The sequence below is a fragment of the Sciurus vulgaris genome, assembly GCF_902686455.1.
Source record: "Sciurus vulgaris genome assembly, chromosome: 16".
NCBI classification, from domain to species: Eukaryota; Metazoa; Chordata; class Mammalia; order Rodentia; family Sciuridae; genus Sciurus; species Sciurus vulgaris.
The window spans coordinates 59,498,664-59,519,576 of NC_136477.1; the positions used below are offsets into that span (position 1 = coordinate 59,498,664).

The 20,913-nt window shown below is 44.6% G+C and overlaps 1 protein-coding gene across 3 annotated transcripts in view; it reads right to left on the bottom strand.

The window, feature by feature from the left end:
* Positions 1–20,913, bottom strand: part of PRICKLE2 (prickle planar cell polarity protein 2) — a 355,816-nt gene that overhangs the window by 86,205 nt on the left and 248,698 nt on the right. For all 3 annotated transcript variants that reach the window (XM_079114385.1, XM_079114387.1, XM_079114386.1), the window contains one exon: positions 6,376–6,559. In XM_079114385.1, the coding sequence (XP_078970511.1) occupies positions 6,376–6,559 (184 nt within the window). The remainder of the gene's footprint in view (positions 1–6,375; positions 6,560–20,913) is intronic.

Sequence of the window (20,913 nt, forward strand, 5' to 3'; positions counted from 1 at the left end):
AGCCTCAGCAACTTAGCAAAGCCCTGAGCAACTTAGCGAGGCCCTGTCTCAAAATAAAAATTAAAAAAGGACTGGGGATGTGGCTCAGTGGTTAAGCACCCTTGGGTTCAATCTCTAGTACCAATCCATCAATCAATCAATCAACAAACCACAGATAAGGTCAAGTTAAAAATTAGGTTCCATGTTTTTGTGCTTATGTCAAAGTGTATCCTAATGTTACATATAACTAAAAAGAATTAAAAACAAACAAACAAACAAACAAACAAACAAACAAACAAAAAAACCTGGGCTGTGGAGATAGCTCAGCTGGTAGAGTGCTTGCCTCATAAGTACAAGGCCCTGAGTTCGATCCCCAGTACCAAAAAAAAAAAAACCTAACCTTCAGAGACTAAGAATCGGAGATATTCTTTGGATATTTAGAGAATCCAAAATGTCAATAAAAAGGACATTCGCTCATCAGAAGCAACACGAGGGTCTCTAAGATCATCATGGAGGAGAGTTAACCGAAAAACCATGGCTATGTGTATCCAATAAAGACTCCGCCCAGGGGACCTGCCAGTTGCCACCTTTCTGGAGGGCAGCTTCACATAATGAATCGAACACCTTCGAGGGGTCTAGATGTCAGTCCTGTAGCCCTAGGAACTGTGTTTAAAGAGGGGAGCAGACAGGTGGTCAGGGCATACAGAGGTAGCTGCTGAGCCCCTACACAATACAAAGGAAATCTACCAATAATGTGAATGGCTAGAACAGACCTTCAGCTTGGTGGCACTCAGTGGTGGCACTCTTAGCACCTGGGAAGGCCAATTCTCCTTCGTGTGGGATCATCTGGCACTTTTGAGAATATGCAGGATCTCAAGGCCCCCCTCCTACGCACGTAGTGCCTGCCAATCATTCAGACAATAACTGACCCCTCCCAAACGTACGTGTTTGAGTGCCCCCTAGTGCCGGGCGGTAGCACTGCAGGCTAGGAACGACCAGTGGAAAACCGTCCAGCCATCACCGAGGACAATCTGAACTGAAATAGCCTGATAGCGGAAAATGCTCACAATCCATGAAGTGGAAAAACACGCCAGGGCAGGTAGAGGGCACAGTCACATTTTTGTGCAAAACAAAACAAAGATGTGCTTTATCTATATGTTGATACTTGAACGCAGACACAAAAAGGCTGGCCAACGTTTTTCCTTGGTTGGTGTAAAGACAAGTGATTGAGTGACTTTTACTTTCTTCTCTAGACATCTCATGTTTTACTTATTTATTTTTAAAAAAATTTTTTTGGTATTGGGGATTGAACCCAGGGGCACTTGACCACTGAGCCACATCCCCAGCCCTTTTTTGTATTTTATTTAGAGACAGGGTCTCCCTGAGTTGCTTAGGGCCTCGTTCAGTTGCTGAGGCTGGCTTTGAACTTGCAATCCTCCTGCCTCAGCCTCCTGAGCCTCTGGGATTACAGGTGTGCACCACTGCACCCAGTTTAAATGTCTCACGTTTTAACTTTCCCTTTATAAAAGGACAAAGAAGGGCAGTGGTAGAGCACTTGCTTATGTGAGGGGCACTGGGTTCAATCCTCAGCACCACATAAAAATCAGCAAATAAAATAAAGGTATTTTAAAACAAACAAGGAGGGCCACACTGATAATAAAAAAAAAAAAAAAAAAAAAAAATTCCAGGCTGGGGTTGTAGCTCAGTGGTAAAGTCCTCTCCTAGCATGTGTGAGGCACTGGGTTCAATTCTCAGCACCATATATAAATAAATAAAATGAAAAGTCCATTGACAACTAAAAAAAAAATATTTAAAAATAAATTTTAAAAAAAGACAAAGAAAACACTTCTGCTTTGGAGCCACAGATGGCTACTCCTGCAACTCCAATTCTTCTTTGGACTTAGTGAAGCTGCAGTGTCAGCTTCAGAGAGCACTAGCCACTGCTCAAACCCTGAGAACCTCTTCACTCTCCTGAAGACCTGAACGTGTTACACAGCACACTGGTATGCAGGAGCTACAATATAGTAGGTGCTCAATAAAAGTGTACCAAATAGTCATCTTCTTTTGTCTTGACAAGGCCAGAATTTTGCAGAGATATGCTGTGGTATTTTTAAGATCCCCAGTGGTTCTTCCATTTCCCCAGCAACATGTGGCAATGTTTGGAGACATATTTGGTGGTTGTACCTGGGAGGTGCTACTGGCATCTAGTGGGCGGAGTCAGGGATACTCCAAGCAGCCCCGGATGTGCAGGATAGCTCCCCCACCAAATGACTCTCCAGCCAGAAAGGTCAGTAGTGTTGCAGGTCAGAAATCCTGCTCACCATTTGCAGGATTTCTTTCTTATAGCTTGTCAATAATTCTCTAGGTTCTTCCTGAAGTACTATATACTGTAAATTTGTCACCACAGAATCTGGAGGAGATAGAGTGTAGACTATTAACTTTTTGAGTTAGAAATGAAATTGGCGTATTAACAATAACTTTGGATAGCTAATCAGAGGCTGACTCCAGTTCTCTGTTCTGCTAGCCCAGGGCTCTCTAAATGACATTAAATTCCTTATTTAGAGCCAGGTGTGGTGGTGCACCCCTTAATCCCACCTGCTCTGGAGGCTGAGGCAGGAGAATTGCAAGTTCAAGGCCAGCCTCAGCAACTTAGCGAGGCCTTAAGCAAATCAGTGAGACCCTGTCTCTAAATGAAATACAACGAACAGGCTGGGTATGTGGTTCAGTGGTTCAGTACCCCTGGGTTCAATCCCTGGTACAAAACAAAATTTAAAAATTCCTTATTTGGAGTGAGCAGAAGCAAAGGATATTAACAGCATCTCTGATTAGTTTTCAGTCCAGTCATTTGAAATCACAAGATAAATGTCTTTCCTTGCTGGTATCATCTGTTATATTTATCATTTTCACACTATTTTAAGAAGGCCGGGTTTTGCAGCTAGTGGAGCTTATGAAACTAAATGCCTGTCTTCACAATACTTTCCTGAAATGGGAGGTGACTTTTCCTTTGCATTAAATTGAAGGCATTTCTCAGAAGACATAGAATAATAAAGAGCATCACCTGAAGGTACATTAGCAACCCCATGATCAGAGAAGAAGATGAAAGGTTTCCAATTCCAATGAAAGCACAGTACCCTCAGCCCTAACTAGTCTTTAGTATTTCCCCTCCAGCACAAAGCATTTTAAAGCTCACTATAATTTCTCTTGATAGAAAAATGGGTTTTCCGCAATCGGAGACAATGAACACCATGTTAAACATTAGAATTTTTATTAGGGAAAGGTATTTAGGGCTCAAATTTTTCTAATCTTAGAGCATACTGGACAGCTTTTCAAAGATCTTTAAAGTCACAAATAGCTTTGAAACTCAGACTTGCAACGACCTTATAACTTAAAATTTGAAACCCATTTCTTCCAAGCAGCATGATCCCTTCAAACATTTTTAATATTGATTCACATTTTTGGGGGCAAATAGAGAACCTTTCAAAGAGCTTGAAAAGATATTCCCTCTCTGGAGAGCAACTTCTTTTCTTTCTTCCTATTCTTTTTTCTTTTTTCTTTTTTGGTACTGGGGATTGAACCAGGGGCACTCGACCACTAAGCCACATCCCCAGCCCTATTTTGTATTTTATTTAGAGACAGGGTCTCGCTGAGTTGTTTAGAGCCTCACTTTTGTTGAGGCTGGCTTTGAATCTGCATCCTCCTGCCTCAGCCTCCGAGCAGAGCCTCTGGGATCACAGGCATGCGCCACCCCGCCCAGCAATCTCTTTATTCTTAATCCATGGCATTCCACCGGTTCGTGTCAGTGTCGCGAACAGATTAAGGCTTCCAGGGAAGAGAGCATTAAAAGAGATGGGGATGCCCTTTCCTTTGGGGGAATTCAAACCACTTGTTTAACAGCCTTAATCATTTTCTTTCAAAACAAATCAAAGCAATTTCAGGTTTATGCTTCCCAGAGTCATCATGGATGAGTCAAGCGACCTTCAAAAATGCCACACGCCCTCCCTTCTGGAGTTGGGAGGGTTGAACCAAAATCCCGAGCATCAGCAACTGCCAGTCTTCCCTGCACCTGAGTTGCCACTGACGATGTTTAATGGTCTCAGAGAACCATCGACGTCAGCAGAAAACTGCACAGAGGCTAACTTTGGAAAATCCAGGGCTGGATTTATCAGGAAACGACATCCTTCAGGTGTCATAGATACTGCAGGAAATGAGGATAGCAAGACAAGGGAATAAGCTCCTGGGTCTCTCTTGGTGTGGGGACTCGATGGTCAACCCCCGCTGGACTTTTTGAACTCCAATACTTCTGTTTCTTAACCTGATTATTGAAATAACACAATATTTCCCTTTTTTGGTACTAGAGACTGAACCCAGGGGCGCTTGACCACTGAGCCCTATCTCCAGCTCTTTTAATTTTTTCATTTAGAGACAGGGTCTCGCTGAGTTGCTTAGGGTCTTGCTAAATTGCTGAGGCTGGCCTCGAACTTCCATCCTCCTGCCCCAGCCTCCTGAGTTACTGGGATTACAGGAGTGCATCACCTCAATCTTGACTGAAACAAGAAATGAAAGATAGAGCCACAACCTACAGACTGCTGGAGTTTATTTCCTGCCCAAATCCCAACTCAAAATGACCTTTGATTCTCATGGAGATGTTTTCAGTGACTATTTCCAGTCTAAGATTATTTTCTTCTCTATAGTAAGAATCAGAACAGAATTATAAAACCAAAGTACCTGTAGGACCCAGGAAAATAATATGAAAAGATGGGATGCATTTAGTGAAGACTGGGGTGATTTGGTGACATCAACTTTTGTATAAAAATAAAGGTCTGCTCTCAAAGCCAGCCAATTAGGTCTTTGCAGGAATAAGATCAGAGATCTTCAAAATTTGATATAAATACAAACACACACATGAAATATTCCTATTTCCAAGTACTAGTAATTAATCAATTAAAATTAATTAGTAGTTAATTAATTTTAAATATAGTTTGTGGGCTAAATAAATCCTACCTGTGTGCCCAAGTTCATCTGCCAGTTTGTAAAGTTCATTACAGAAGAAAATGAGAAATAAGCACTAGAAAAAGATGACAGACGTTTCCCTATGTTGAAGTTGTTAGTAAATTCTGGGGGTTTTCATTAATTATGAAGGACTTTGTGAAAGCATCATCATATCTAAAGTTTCTTTTTATTTTCTATTTTTGGTACTGGGGATTGAACCCAGGGGTGCCTAACCACTGGGCTACATCCCCAGCTCTTTTAACTTTTTATTTAGAGACAGGGTCTCTCTACGTTGCTGAGGGCCTCGCTAAGTTGCTGAGGCTGGCCTCGAACCTGTGATTCTCCTGCCTAAACCTCCCAAGTCACTGGGATTACAGGCATGCACCACCACACTGGGGATACCTAAAGTTCCTGATTTACAATCTCAAGGCTGTTTAAGGTTTAAAATATTCTGCCTTAAAGAGCTCTAGAGAGTGAGAATTAATGGGTCAGGAGAAGGTAACAGTCAAACACTTATTCTGGCTAAGCTCACAGGGAAGATGGTGAAGACACCCAGTTATGGACCTGCTGTTAAGCCAGCCTGGACATTTGGGTGAGAAAATTCCAAGAACAAAAAAAAAAAAAAAAAAAAAAAAGAAGAAGGAAAGGAAAACGAAAGCTATATATTACTGAGAAAAATGCAGTAGGGCAGAAAGAAATCAAGTTCTTCTCATCAAGTCAATAATGTTTCCTACCGCTGGGTAGTGCAGAAATATTTCAGGAAATGTCAATGGCCTTCTTTGTAAAGTCAAGTCAGATTTAATATTTAAACACAGCATATATCACCAGAAGAATAACCAAATCGACACCTCTTCCACTACTACAAAGAATCTGAACATTAAGATTCATGGCCAGGCCGGGCGAGGAGGGGCGCGCCTGTAATCCCAGAGGTTTGGGAGGCTAAGGCAGGAGGATGGCGAGTTCAAAGCCAGCCTCAGCCACTTAGTGACGCCCTAAGCAATTCAGTGAGACCCTGTCTCTAAATAAAATATGAAAAAAGGGCTGGGGATGTGGCTCAGTGGTTAACTACCCCTGGGTTCAAACCCTGGTACCAAAAAAAAAAAAAAAAAAAAAAAAGATTCATGGCCAGTGCTAGTTCTCTTTATCCCACTGAAAATGATGTACCTAACAGAGTCTCAAAGCCAGTGTGTCTGAGACAGTCCTAGATGACCTGGGAACAAGGCAGAAGGGATCAGCAGTGGATCACTTGGGGCTCCCTGTCACTTCCTTCCTTGTCTCCCACAGACACCTGGGACACTTCCCCAAAGGCTTCTCTGAAGTCAGCTCCAGCTTCTGAACTGGAAGGAGGAGCAGCCAGAAAGGCCACACCCACGGCCCAGCCCCGGCACCCTGGGTCGCGCGCAGTACCTGCTCGGGCTTCAGCCCCGGCGGGACCCAGGCGTACTCCTCTAGCGCGCAGCCCGAGTCGTCGTCCGACGTAGAGTTCCTCTGGAAGTCGAACATGAGTTTGCTGATGGTCTTCTCCATCTCCAGGGGCATCACCGTCACCATGTGCTCCTCCTGGGGACACTTGCAGTGCAGGCAGATCTTCCTGCAGGCAGTAAAACGGGGCGCGTAAGAAGGGAGGAAAAAGAAGCCACCCTCCACAGCCCTTGGATCCCGAACCATCAACACAGCTTTCAGGGACAGACGCCTCTGGCAAAGGTGATTGAGTTGTGCGTCCAGAGCACGCCTGTCTTTGAGGAGGGTGTGTCATGGGAAAACAAGGAGAAAGGTCTGGGGTCATGAAGTGTGCATGCTCAGGATCTTTACACTCAGACCCCAGACTTTTCTTCGAAATCAATAACCCATGCTGGGCATGGTGGAGCACACTGGTAATTGCAGTGACTTAGGAGGCTAAGGCAGGAGGACCACGAGCTGGAGGCCAGCCTGGGCAACTAAGCAAGACCCTGTCTCAATAAGAAAGAAAAAGGGAGGCTGGGGTTGTGGCTCAGTGGTGGAGCGCTTGCCTAGCATGTGCGAAGCACTGGGTTCGATCCTTGGCACCACATAAAAATAAATGAATAAAATAAAGGTATTGTGTCCATCGATAACTAAAAAATAAAAATAAATAAATAAAAAGGGCTGGGAATGTATCTCAGAGGTAGAGTGCTCCTGGGTTCAATCCCCAGCACTGACAAAAAAAAAAGTGAAAATAAAAATAAATAAAATAAAAATAAATCAATATCCCAAGAAGAACAGCAATATAATTTTCGCTTTACTACATCGACCACTAGATATGGATCATGACCACAATTTCCTCCACTGTTATAACAATTTAATATATGAAATATGTACACTAATCAGAAACCTTACCAGAAGATTTAACAAACACTGACGACATACTGTTTTTATATTTATTTATTTATAATTTTTTGGTAGGGAGATTGAACCCGGGGGTGCTTAACCACTCAGCCACATCCCCAGCTCTTTTTTGAAAAATTATTTTTATATATATTTTTAGTTGTTGATGGACCTTTATTTTATTCATCTATTTACATGCGGTACTGAGACTCAAACCCAGTGCCTCACATATGCGAGGCAAGCACTCCACCCCTGAGCCACATCTCCAATCCCCCAGCTCTTTTTTAAAAATTTTATTTAGAGACAGGGTCTTGCTAAGTTGTTTAGGGCCTCATTAAATTGCTGAGGCTGGCTTTGAACTTGCGATCCTCCTGCCTCAGCCTCCTGAGCTGCTGGGGTTAAAGGTGTGTGCCGCCATACCCAGCAACACAGTCTTTTTATAAAAGGTTTCTACAGCCACAAAAAATGGAAGAAATGGTTTGAAAAAGAACTGTGGATGAGATTTTCTTCAAGAGGAAGAGCAAATATATTTTTCCCCCCACTCAACAAACCTGGCCCAAAGATCTCAGGGAAAAAGCATTTTTACCTCCATTAAAGGTCCCTGGTTTGAAATTCTAATTCGAATCCCAGATTTCCCCCTGTGTTGGAAGTTTTTTATATATACAAGTTCATGCATCTGAATTATTTCAAAAGGTAGCAGCCAAAGATAAAAATCTCTCCCCCAAACTGAACATTTCTCTTTTAAGGTTACCATCTGTTCCCTTATCCATGGCTACAGAAATGAAGAAGCAATAAAAACACTGAAGTCAGCAACACAGAACCCTTTTGAGTTTCTATCAACAAAGTAAAAAGAATGGAGGAAAAAATTTAAGAAAATAAGCTATTCTGTGTCCTCTGATCCTTCATCCTGGTTCCCGTCTTACGAAGGCAATGAGAGAGCTCAGAATTCTGAACCCCACCCATGACTGAATTGTTGGACAATGGCTTTGTTAAGGTAAACACTTTGTTAACACGCACAATTCATTAGCTCCCATTATATTAATGAAGTTGTACAAACATCACCACTATTTAATTTTGATACCCACCCTCCAAAAAAGTCATGTCCTTTAAACAGTGACTTTCCAAATCCCCCACTATCATGTTCTCTGATAGCTACTGATCTGTTTTCTGTCTCTTTTGCTTTTTCTATTCTGGACATTTTATGTAAATGAGACCACACAATACTGAGTCTTTGGAAACTGGTTTCTTTCACATAGATTCTAAGGTGAATCCAAGTTGTAGCATGACTCAATTCTTCATTCGTCTTGATAGCTGAATAATATTCCATTGTATGGACGTACCATGATTCACATTCACCAGCTGATGGACATTTGGACTCTTTCCACTTTTGTGAATAATGTGCTCTGAATATTTAGGTACAAGTTTTTTTGTGTGTGGCTACGTTTTCATTCCCCACGACAAGATAGGTAGGGAAGAGATGCTAGGTCTTAGATCAACCTTATATTTAATATTTTGAGGAACTGTCAAACTGTATTCTAAAATATTTGCACCACTGTACTTTGTCACATCAATGAACAAGTGTTCCATTTTCCCCCCACATCCTTGGAACACCTGTTATTGTCTTTTTGACTGTAGCTATCCTAGTGGGTATGAAGCACTAATTGTGGTTTTGATTTGCATTTCCTTAATGACTAATGAAGTTGAGCACCTTTTTACGTGCTTCTTATATATCTTTTGTGCAAAAATATCTATATTTTTTTTCATTGGGTTGGGTTCTGATTGTTGAATTTTAAGTGGTCTTTATATGTTTTCTAGATACATTAATGATCAGATATACAATTTGCAAAACTTGTTTTCCCATTCTGTGGACTGATCTTTTACTTTCTGGATTATATTCATCGAAGCATGAAAAATTTTTATTTTGATGTAGTTTGGATGTGAGGTGTCCCCCAAAAGCTTACATGTACGACATTGCAAGAAGGTTCAAAGGAGAAATGATTGGGTTGTAGAGCCTTAACCCAATCAGTGAATGAATCCCTGATGGGATTAGCGGAGTGATGACTAGAGGTAGGTGGGGTGTGGCTGGAGGAGGTGGGCATTGGGGGCGTGGCTTTGGGGTATATATTTGTCTCTGGAGAGTGGACTCTCTCTGCTTCCTGATCACCATGTGAGCTGCTTCCCTCCACCACACTCTTCTGCCATGATGTTCAGTCTCACTTCAAGACCCAAGGAATGGAGGCAGCTGTCTATGAACTGAGACCTCTGAAACCGTGAGCCCCCAAATAAACTTTTCCTCCTTTACAATTATGCTGATTGGATCTTTAAGTCACAACAGTGAAAAAGCTCACTAAAACATCCAGTTCATTTTTTTTCTGTTGTTGCTCATAATTTGGTATCATATCTAAGAAACCACTTTCTTACCCATGGTTCTAAAGATTTACTGTTAATATTTTCCTTTAGGGGTTTCATGCTTTTAGCTTTTACATTTCGGTTGATAAGCCACTTTGAGCTAATCCTGGACTATGCTTTGAAGTTTAAGTTCATTCTCACATGGCTATCTTGGTGTCATAGTGCCATTTATTGCAAAGACTATTCTTTTCCCAGTGCACTATCCTGGCACCTCTGTCAAAAGTCAGTTTGACAAAAGGTTTATTTCTGGATTCTCAATTCTGCTCCACCGATCCTATGTCAGTACCACACTGTCTTGCCCATTATTGTAGTTCTGTAGTGAGTTTTGAAATCATGAAGTTTGTGTTCTGCAACTTGTTTTTATTGGAAAAAAATGTTCTGGCTCTTCTGGGTCCCTTGCATTTGCACTCATAAAATATGAATTTTAGAATTAGTTAGCCAATTTCTACAGAAACACCAGCTGGGACTGTCATGGGGGTTGCAGTGAGTCTGTAGGTCAATTAAGGATGACTGCCACCCCAATCCATGCAGACAGGATGCCTTTCCATTTATTTATTTTTGTCTGCTTTCATTTCTTTCCATGATATTTTGTGCTTTTCAAGCACAAAACTTACACTTCTTCTGCTTAGTTTATCCCTAAGCATTTTATTCTTTTTGATGGCATTGTAATTGGAATCATTTTCCTAATTTCATTTGCAGATGGCTAGCGTTGAACCAGATATGATTTTTTATGCAGATGGTATCTCTACAATTCTGCAGAACTCATTTACTGGTTCTAACAGTGTGTGTGTACTTTGGGATTTTTTATACACAAGACCATGTCATATGTGAATTGAGATAGTGTTATTCCTTTCTTTCTAATCTGATGTCTTTTTTTTTTTTTTTTTTTCTTGTCTTATTGCCCTGGCTGGAACCTGCAGTACAATGTTGACTGTACATCCTGATGTCTTCCTGATTTTAAAGGAAACCATCCTGCCCTCTACAAGTCCAATGTTAGCCATGGGGTTTCTCTGTAGATGCCCTTTATCAGGCTGAATGTTTTTATCAGGAAAGAATGTTGGATTTTTTCCAGTGTTTTTTTTCTGCATCTATTGAGATGATCAATCGCTTTTTGCCCTTCCTCTAATAAATGTGTTATGCTGGAAATTTGACACGGAAATGTACTTAAAGAAACAATCAGTTTAACCCAGCCAAGTTAGGGTTGTCCGATTCTCCCACCTCCTGGTTTTCACCACACTGGAAAACACACAGAACACACACCTTGGATCTGGTTTGCATCTCCAAATTCAAAGAAATTCCATCCAAACTCTGGATGTTGCTTTTAAAAATGGAGCGGCTGGGCATGGTGGTGTACACCTGTAAACCCAGTGGCTTGGGAGGGTGAGGCAGGAGGATCACAAGTCCAAAGCCAGCCTCAGCAACTTAGTGACGCCCTAAGCAACTCAGGGAGACCCTGTCTCTAAATAAAATACGAAACAGGGCTGGGGATGTGGCTCAGTGGTAGAGTGACCCTGAGTTCAATCCCGGTACATCCTCCCAGAAACAAAGACAGAGCTCATTTTAGCAGGAAATCTTTAATCAATCAACTACTGAAGAGGTCAAGGGTGTTGTGAAGCAGCAGGAATTCCCCCCTGCCCAGGAAATTTAATGCTAGTTTATGCCATTGGGGGGGGGGAGTTTTGGTGTCTTCAAGCAAATTTAGTAAGTTACTTGGTGATGAATGCTTTTTTCTAGAAAGTCAGAATTCAAAAACAAAACACAGGAGCATTTTTTTAAACCAAATTCATACTCCAGAATATCCATTGACAAAACTCATTTATTCAGCAATCCAGGAGAGAGCCCAATATTTTATCTTGGATGGGCATGACCCCAAAAATATAAGTTCTAGAAGGAAGAAAGTCAAATTACGGAGGTACCAGATCAGATTCAGAATGAGCCTCGTGTGTTAATGGGGAGAGGACTAAGGTCTCAATTTGGTCCCTCAACAAATAACTATCAGGCACCTATTTATACTAGGGACAGCTCTAGGCACTTGAGATTTCTAAGATCTCTGCCTCATGGCACCTATATTGATGGGGACAACAAGTAGCAAACGTGACAAATCATTGACTCACATAATAAAGGTGGTAAGTACTATAGGGAATAAAAAATAAGGGGGTCTGGTTGGGGTGGGGCAGATGCTGAGCCCTACACACAGCATCTGACTTGTTTATATCTTACACACAGTACCCCAGATGTTATGATTTGGAGGTGAGGTGTCCCCCAAAAGCTCACGTGTGAGACAATGCAAGAAGGTTCAGAGGAGAAATGACTGGGTTGTGAGAGCCTTAACCCAGTCAGTGAATGAATCCCTGATGGGGTTAACTGAGTGGTGACTGGAGGCAGGTGGGTGTGGCTGGAGGAGGTGGGCATTGGGGGCGTGGCTTGGGGCGTGGCTTTAGGTATATATCTGTATCTGTAGAGTGGAGCCTCTCTCTGCTTCCTGATCACCATGTGAGCTGTTTCCCTCCACAGCACTCTTCCCCCATGATGTTCAGCCTCACCTGGAGCCTGGAGGAATGGAGCCTGCTGTCTATGGACTGAGACCTCTGAAAGTGTGAGCTCCCACATAAGCTTTTCCTCCTCTACAGTTGTAAAAGTCAGGTCCTTCAGTCACAGCAGAGAAAAAGCCGACTAAAACAGCAGGCTTACTCATCAGTGCTCCAAGAAAGGAAATATCATCCTTACTGTCTGGAGAAGAAAACGAAGGTTCAGAGTGGTTGAGTAACTTGGTTTGAAAGAATCCCTAAATTCTGAGTAGAACATGGTGGGAAAAAAGAGGATCCATTTGAGCCATGAATGAAAGATTTACTATAAGAAATACTGGATTCCAACCTCGGTGCCCCTGAATAACAAACTCACTCAGGAAAAGCAAAATCAAGGCCAAGAAAAGGAAAGAAAACAAAAAATGGCAAATGGAAAAGCCACAGGGGCCTTCCCAGCTTGCCTGCTTGCTGCCTGCCTCTGCTCCTCATTTATAATTAACAGGCACACTCCTGCGGCAAGGAGTTTTTATTTGCAAAGAATTTGCAACCTTTGAGTAATTCCATGACAGCCTTTGAAAAGGCTAATTTAATAACCTCCAACTACAAATTGGGAACCCAAGGCCCAGACGCCCAGAAAGGAACAGAGGGTCAGAGGCAAAGCCAAGAGGATTTCTCTGGATCCGCGTTGTCTGTTTCTCCCTGGGGCAAAACGCACAGGGCACCACCCAACAGCTGTCTCTTTCAACATCCTGATCAAAGCTTTTCACCTGAAGGAAGCATATTTCAGAGTGTGTGGGGGAAATATTTGATTTGGCCTTTTTTTTTTTTTCAAATAGGCATTTTGAAAATAGAACCTGCTTGTAAAGCAGGATTTCATTAAAATAAATAAATAAATAAAGAGTGCTTCGGTTTCATTCTGTCAGAGTTGACATTCTACCAGCACATAATTGGTTTTGTGAATGACAGGGATAAACCATGATTCACAGTGGAGAGTCCACCTTCTCCTTCTGAAACAACCTCTGTAAAGGCCCGACTCCAAAGGTGCAGCTATTGATTCGTTTGCTTCCACATCTTGGAAGCCACGACTGGCTCTTCCATGGGGCTACGCAATATGGCAGGTGGAGTCCATGGCTCTGTCTCAGGGTAGCTTGGTCATCTGCACCAGCGAACACACCATTCCAAGGAAGACTCATAATGTGCACCAATCAACTGACTGCTGGGATGTGGAAGGATTTGTTATAAATAGATCTGGGCTGGGTGCGGGAAGGCTGATCCTTGAGATGTTGACAGGTTATTTACAACCCTGAACCCTGTACCACCAGGCTTTGTTTTGTAAGTGAATTAAGAGGATGAGGGCAAAAAGATTTCCTTTAGATTTCTGATTAGTGCAAGTCATAAATGGTAATTTAGATTTGAATGGTATTTGTTTTTTTTGTTGTTGTTGTTTTTTTTTTTTTGGTACCAAGGATTGAACCCTGGGGTACTTAACCAAGTGAGCTACATCCCCAGCCCTTTTTTAATATTTATTTAGAGACAGGGTCTCACTGAGTTGCTTAGGGCCTCGCTCAGTTGCTGAGACTGGCTTTGAACTCAAAATCCTCCTGCCTCAGCCTTCCCAGTCGCTGGGATTACAAGCATGTGTCACCACGCCTGATCTGGATGGGACTGTAAACATCATTAAGTTCCCCCCACTCTCTTCTTTTACCCTTCCCCCTTTTAACAAGGAGAAAATATTTTGTTTTTGTAAAATAATTCCCATGCAGAAACCTAATATATAAAATACAGCTTCCCGTGTTGACATTAGAGAGACTGCAAGCCCAACTTCTCTCCCGAGCAAGCTCCTCCCCACACTCCAGCCAAGTTCACGGTCCTGAGGGTTCCAAAGACACAAGTCCCAAGACCATGATAATCCCTGGAATCCTCGAAGTCATTTCTAAGATGTACCAACCAACATATGATCTAGGTGCTTGGTGATCTGAAAGATGGAAAGAAGAAAAAAATAGAGGCTGTGACAGCTTTTGAGAGACAATTCCTCCTCATGAAGCTCTGCACAGAAATAGTGATTCTAGTCACAGAAAACTGCAGGTCTGGTTCACAAGGCATTGCGCAGAGAAGCTCGGGGAGTAGAGGGGACCCCAGTGGTGGATCAGATAGGTCTGAGCCAGGGCACGGGAAAGGCACTTTCACAGCGCGCCAGGTGATTGTCGTGAAGTGGGTCCTCGGTGCCCTTGGAGCATGCTCTTCCGTATCAGCCTCCAGATGAGCTCTGGGGTGCTCTGTTCAGAGTATGGTCTGAATATTGGTGTTGTTTCTCCAGAAAGACCCAATGATCTTGGCAACCCTGGGCAGTGCACATTTTTCAAACTGTTCCAGAGGATCTATGCCAATCCCACCTAAGTGCCACGTCTGGAGCTCCTGTATGGGTCCACCTGTCTGTCACCTGGCTGGGTACCTTCTAGGGCAGGTCTTTAGAAAGATCCTAGTGAGAAGCAAGGTGACATCAGCCACAAGGACAGTGTCTGTTACTACAGCCCTGCCAGCTGTCCTCCTGTCTCCCACCTTCCCTGGGCTCTATGGGCTCTTTCGTCCCAAGTCCATGGCCAGATAGGGTTCAGGCCAGGTTCATGCACAGGATAGACAGCTTCAAGAGTGGCTCAGCCCCAGCACCAGCCAAGCGACTGAGCAGAAAAGCGCAAAGCTAGACTCCACGTGGCAATGCCCCAGGTGGCTGGGGTCAGGTGTGGGGAAAGAAATTTTTGTTAAAGACAAAGGGTGAACATAACCCAAAGTCCTTCCTTGCTGGGTATGGGGGTGCACGCCTGTGATCCCAGCGGCTCAGGAGGCTGAGGCAGGAAGGTCGCGAGTTCAAAGCCAGCCTCCGCAGAAACGAAGTGCTAAGCAATGCAGTGAGACCCTGCCTCTAAATAAAATACAAAATTGGGCTGGGGATGTGGTTCAGAGATTGAGTGCCCCTGAGTTCAATCTCTGGTAATCACGCCTGCAAAAAAAATTTCTCCCAAGACTCTAGCTGACTAAAAGCAAAAGAATAGCTTTTTATTTGTAAGAATACAGTGGAAAAGGGGAAACATTTTCCTCCTCATTATACTTACCATAATTTAAAGTTACTACTTCCTCATCCTTAAAAAATAAAAATAAAAACCATACAATTAACGTACAAAGCAATCAGGAATTACAGATAAGCTAGAACGACAAGAAATTCCCACTCACTCACAATCCCAAAGATATTCACTGTTAAAGAGAAACAGCTGCTGGTCCACTTTTCCCTCGATGCTAAGAAACCAGAGAGCAAATTTTATTCTGTGTGCTTCCCTTTAGAGAGAGCCAGGGGACGAGACTTTGGCCTGGAATGAGAAGCCGCAGCCAGAGCCACCCACACATGCACATACCACCTTCCCAGCAAAGAGATGTGCAGGACTCAGCCCAGATAAGTGGGTTCACTCTGATCTAGGGCCCTGTCGCAGGATCAAGAATTTATTGCCATCATGTGGAAGATAAACCGCCAAGATGGGAAAGATAGATATACCTATGGGTATGGCAGAGTTTAAAAAGGTCCCTCAGATAAAAAACATCTGCAGACCTGATTTCCACAGCTAGAGGTTTTCGATTTTCTGTGCAAGTGAGAGAGATGGGGCGTGGATCATTGAGAACCACGAAGACTTGGCTCTGAATTGTGTCTTTGTATGTCAGTCACATATCCACCAAGGGAGCAGTAACTTATACCACTTTAAATCACCTCCTGGATCTGCCTTGGGAAAGGCTGCCTCCGGGGATGCCAGGAAAGCTCTCCACTCTCAGTCGGCTCTGCTGCCCAGCTGCCCTGAGTTTTCAAGAGAGCACCAGCTATTCATACCTGCCCACGTGCCAGCATAGAATGAGCCAAATGTTCCTTTCAAGTTTCCTGATCTTTGGTTAACACCTTTCCCAGGTTTCGGGCTCACTCAGGTATTGTGGGCACAGAGAATTTTTATTGGACCACAGAATGCCCAGAAGAAGCAAGCAAGTAAGAAGACAGTGGGTGTGGTTTGCCAAAAAGACAGACCCTGCTGGGTGTGGTGCGTGCCTGTCATCCCAGCAACTTGGGAGGCTGAGGCCAGAGGATCCCAGGTTCAAAGCCAGCCTCAGCCACTTCCTGAGGCTGTAAGCAACCTCATGAGACTGTCTCTAAATAAAAATAAAAAGAGCTAGGGATGTGGCTCTGTGGTTAAGCACCCCTGTGTTTAATCTCTAATACCAAAAACAAAGGAGACACAGACCCTTTTGGGCCCCAGGGAAGCCAGTAAGGACTGGAAGCAAAGTCTGTGGTTCTGGAGCCCAGAGCAGGTCAGAGCTGGGACAACTGAGCTGTCACAAAGAACATAAACTGTCCTCCTCATTGTAGGACCCCACACAGGGTTTCAACTGTTGCCTTAAACAGGCCTCGTGAAATTCAAGTGGAAGATCAGAAGGGCAGGAAGGAAGAGACAAAGACATGCATCTGCAGAGGCAGCCAGACACGAGATGGGAATGTTCCTGGAGGTGAAAGGGTGCTCCCAAGGACCAAGGGACCCCAGGGCCCTCTCACTGGGGGAGAGCAGGTAAGGATGAATGCAGTGGCTAACTTCTATTAATAGGGTCACTTACATCTACAGAGGATTTATAATATTCTTAGTATTTCCATATAGTCGACTGGATTTATTCTCTCTCAGCAATCCTGTAAAGCTGCCATTCTTTTTCTTTTCCTTTCTTTTTATGGTACTGGGGATTGAACCCAGTAGCGCCAGACGACTAGCCACAGCCCTTTGTATATTTTACTTAGAGAAAGGGTCTTGCTAAGTTGCTTGGAGCCTCGCTAAGTTGCTGAGGCTGGCTTTGAACTTGCGATCTTCCCGACTTGCCCTCGTGCCTCAGCCTCCTGAGCTGGTGGGATGACAGGCATGTGCCATGGCAGTGGCAAACTGGTATTTTTTATCCATTTCACATATAGAAAAATGTAGGCTTATACTCATAAGTGACTTGCCTGAAGTTATATAGATTAGAACCTGTGTTGTCTGACTCCAAGACCAATGTTTTCTACGATCTTGTTTTAGATAGTCAAATATTCCTTCCTTCTTTTCTTCTATGCATGCATACATCCATCTACTTCTCCCTCTATCCTTCCTCCCTTATCTACCCATCCACCCACCCATGCAACCAGCCAACCAGCATTAATTGAGCATCTACTGTGTGCTAGGTACTATAATAAGATGCTGGGCAGAGCCGGATGTGGTGATGCACACCTGTAATCCCAGCAGCTCGGGAGGCTGAGGCGGGAGGATAGCAAGTTCAAAGCCAGCCTCAGCAATTTAGGGAGGCCCTCAGTAACTTAGTGAGACCCTGTCTCTAAATAAAGTACATAAAAGGGCTGGGGATGTGGTTCAGTGGTTAAGTGCCACTGAGTTCAATCCCCGGTACCAAAAACCAAATGGTGGGCATAGAATAATAATTAAGCCAGACAATATCCCTGTCCTCCTGGAGCTTGGAGCCAAGTGAGAAAGACAGATAAGAGTCAAGTGAACAGAGATAAACTTCCCTCCATAGATGGTGATAAGTGGCACAGCAGACAGACCTAGAATGGGCCAGAACGGCTCTCCCCACTGACGTGACATTTGAGTGGTAGTAAGCAGATAACTGCCAGGCAGCTAGAAGAGACAATGGGGAAGAGTTTTCCAGAAGAAATACTGGGGAAAAGTTCTTCGTGCAGAGAGAAAGGCCCAAAGCCCTGAGCGGGGAGGCTGACTCAGGGAGGGACCTTGGTGGACACCCTCCTCCCCCGGTACCACCTGCATTGATGACAGCGGCCAAACTGGCTGAGCCACTGCCTGTCCCAGAGCCCAAGCACAGATGTGGAATTCAGGGGACGTGCCATCTTAGTGGGCGTTGGAAAGTCCTTGCGTTCTGCCTAATTGGCTCCTCCTTGGAATTCCTGGATCTCCGTCCTGATACCAGGCGTCGGCACATCCTGTTATTTGCAGTCTCACTGGCTCCTCCAGCGCCCCCCCCCCAGTCACAATACTTTGTTTATCCCTGTTTCTGGCAAATGCTCCGTCTGAACGAGGGACCCAGGCATGAACCTTCACACTCGCTACGTCTGGAAGGGAGATTTCTATCTCTGTGAGAAAGGAAAAGAAAAAAAAAGATTTCCTCATCACACAGAAGCTAAAGGGCGGAGACCATGCCAGGGCCAGCTGGGCATGAGGCTGGTGGCAGCTCGGTGCCAGCACAATGCCTGCCTGGTCCTGTCGAGTCCCCTCCCCTCCACCGGCCCGGCGGCTCTGGCCATCTGCACAGGGGAGCGCCTCTGCCCCAGGGAGGCAGAAGGTGGTTCAGGGGAATTCTCAGCGGCAGCTGCTTCTTTTCACTCTGCCAATTCCAAGTGCAAGGAAGAGACCTGCGGTGTTTGATTGGTCTTGTCGTTTCCGAGCAGTGGGGACGGAGTCCCTCTGGAACCTCCTGGGTGGCTCTGCGTAAAGCCATGCATTCCAGAAGATGTGTGACTCCACCTGGACCCAAAGGCAGGATGGCCCTGGCGCCCCGGAGTCGGACCCTCAGGGGGCAGCTGAACATGAAGACCTGTGGGACAGGATCCCCCAAAGTCCCCAGAGACCACGGGGGGCGCAGTGGGGAAGGTAGCGAGGCCGTACAGGGAGAGTGAATGACATGGCTACAGTTTGGGGGCAGTCAGGACTCATTTCAGGGGAACTGAAGATGGTACTGAGTATGCCTCAGATAAGACCCACGGGAGGGGCTGGGGCTGGGGCGCTTGCCTCGCATGCGTGAGGCGCTGGGTTCCATCCTCAGCACCACATAAAAATGAATACACAAAGGAAAGGTATTGTGTCCATGTACAACTAAGAAACAAGATCCCTGGAGAGCCAAGGAGGTAGGGGTGCTTATCTACCCATCCCAGTCTGCTTAAAAACACGCATTTTGAAGAAGTCTAACTATACCTTGACCATATCGGGGCCCTCGGAGAAGGCGCAGATCCTGCTGTACTGGAAGCCACAGACCAGAGCACAATGGAGTGCTGAGTGCCAAGGGAGAAGAGGGACAATGACAGGACGTTTGTGACAAGGTTTTCATTTGCTAAATCATCATTCACTGAACATCTACTATGTACCAGCGGTTGTGGTTGGTAGAGGTTGTGGTTGGTTGTGGGAGGGGTTCAAGCAAACCAAAAGAAAGAGTAAGGAGAGCCAGACGCAGTGGCGCACGCCTGTCATCCCAGGGGCTTGGGAGGCTGAGGCAGGAGGATCCTGAGTTGCCAGTCTCAGCAACTTAGCCAGGCCCTAAGCAACTCAGTGAGACCCTGTCTCCAAATAAAATATAAAAAGGGCTGGGGATGTGGCTCAGGGGTTAAGCACTGCAGGTTTCAATCCTAGTACCCCCCCCAAAAAAGGGAAAAGACACAGAAAGGAGTCCAGTCTGGGACACAAGCGAGAGCCCTGAATTTCAAAGCAGAGCGTACTTGCGGGGATATTTAAGAGAAGGTTCTCATTCTGAGGAGACAGATGCTGATACAGGATGATGTTTGTTTATCTATATATAGATAAGGGATGATGTCTGCGATTTATTCTTAGATGGTTCAGCAAAAATAATCCGCGTGCCTGTGTGGGTAAAGGGGAGAATCGGAGGGGAAGAAATGAAAGGGCCCTTGGGCATGCAGTACAAATATGGCAAAATGTCCACAATAGAAAAATCTAGAAGGGTGCATGGGAGGTCACCACACTGTTCTGGCGACTTCCATCTAACACTACACATTTTCAGAATAAAAGCGGTTCAACAAGAGTGCGGAGTGCCAAGACTGTTCTTCGACTGTTATTAATGTCACGGGCTTCGTGTTTTAGGGGGCTCCTGGTTCATGAGATGTCAGGGAAGGTTCCCTGAAGGAAGCCGGACGGAAAGGTTTGGAGGTTTCTAGGTCAAAGAGCAAAGGAAGAAGTTTTCCTGACAGGTGAGTAAAGGCATGGAGGTGGGAGAGAAGAGAATGCCATTGTGATCCTGAGGGGGGGGTGACAGGATGGCAGCTGGTGAACTATACACGCCATCCGTCAGGAGGAGCTTTGGCTTTGCCGTAAAGACATTTGCCAGCCAGCAAGGACTCTGTCTATCAGGCACACAGATAGCTAATTCAGCATCGTGATGAGTAGACAGAGAGCCCTCAGAGAAGAGCTTGGCTGCGGATGGTGTCTCCATGGCAACACTGCTACCTACATCACTGCATCCCTACTCAAGGCTCTGGGTACCCAGAGAAGCTCTGATTTTTTAGCTGTCGGACCTGCGGCTCTGCTAACAATAAACCTGGGTAGAGAGCACAGGGAACTTCTTCTGGGTACATTTCTCTGCTTTACTCTGTCCACATACCAAAGGGAATTTTGCGGCATGTAAGTTTTTGCTTCATTAGCAGAGTTAAGTGGCAAGGGATGAGTCATTCAGGGGAACAGTTTCTGAGAAAAGGACTGTAGACTGAATCCCAAGACTCCTCACCTCCAAACTTCAAGGCAAAGAAGGGAAGGATTTGCAGGAGAACCTCTCTGCCTTTCTTCTCATGCCATCTGTCAAAGTACTTGGTCAGCTTCCACCTCCTTTGTGGAAGTGGTTGGCTAAGGCCATGTACCCAAGATCTGAGGCA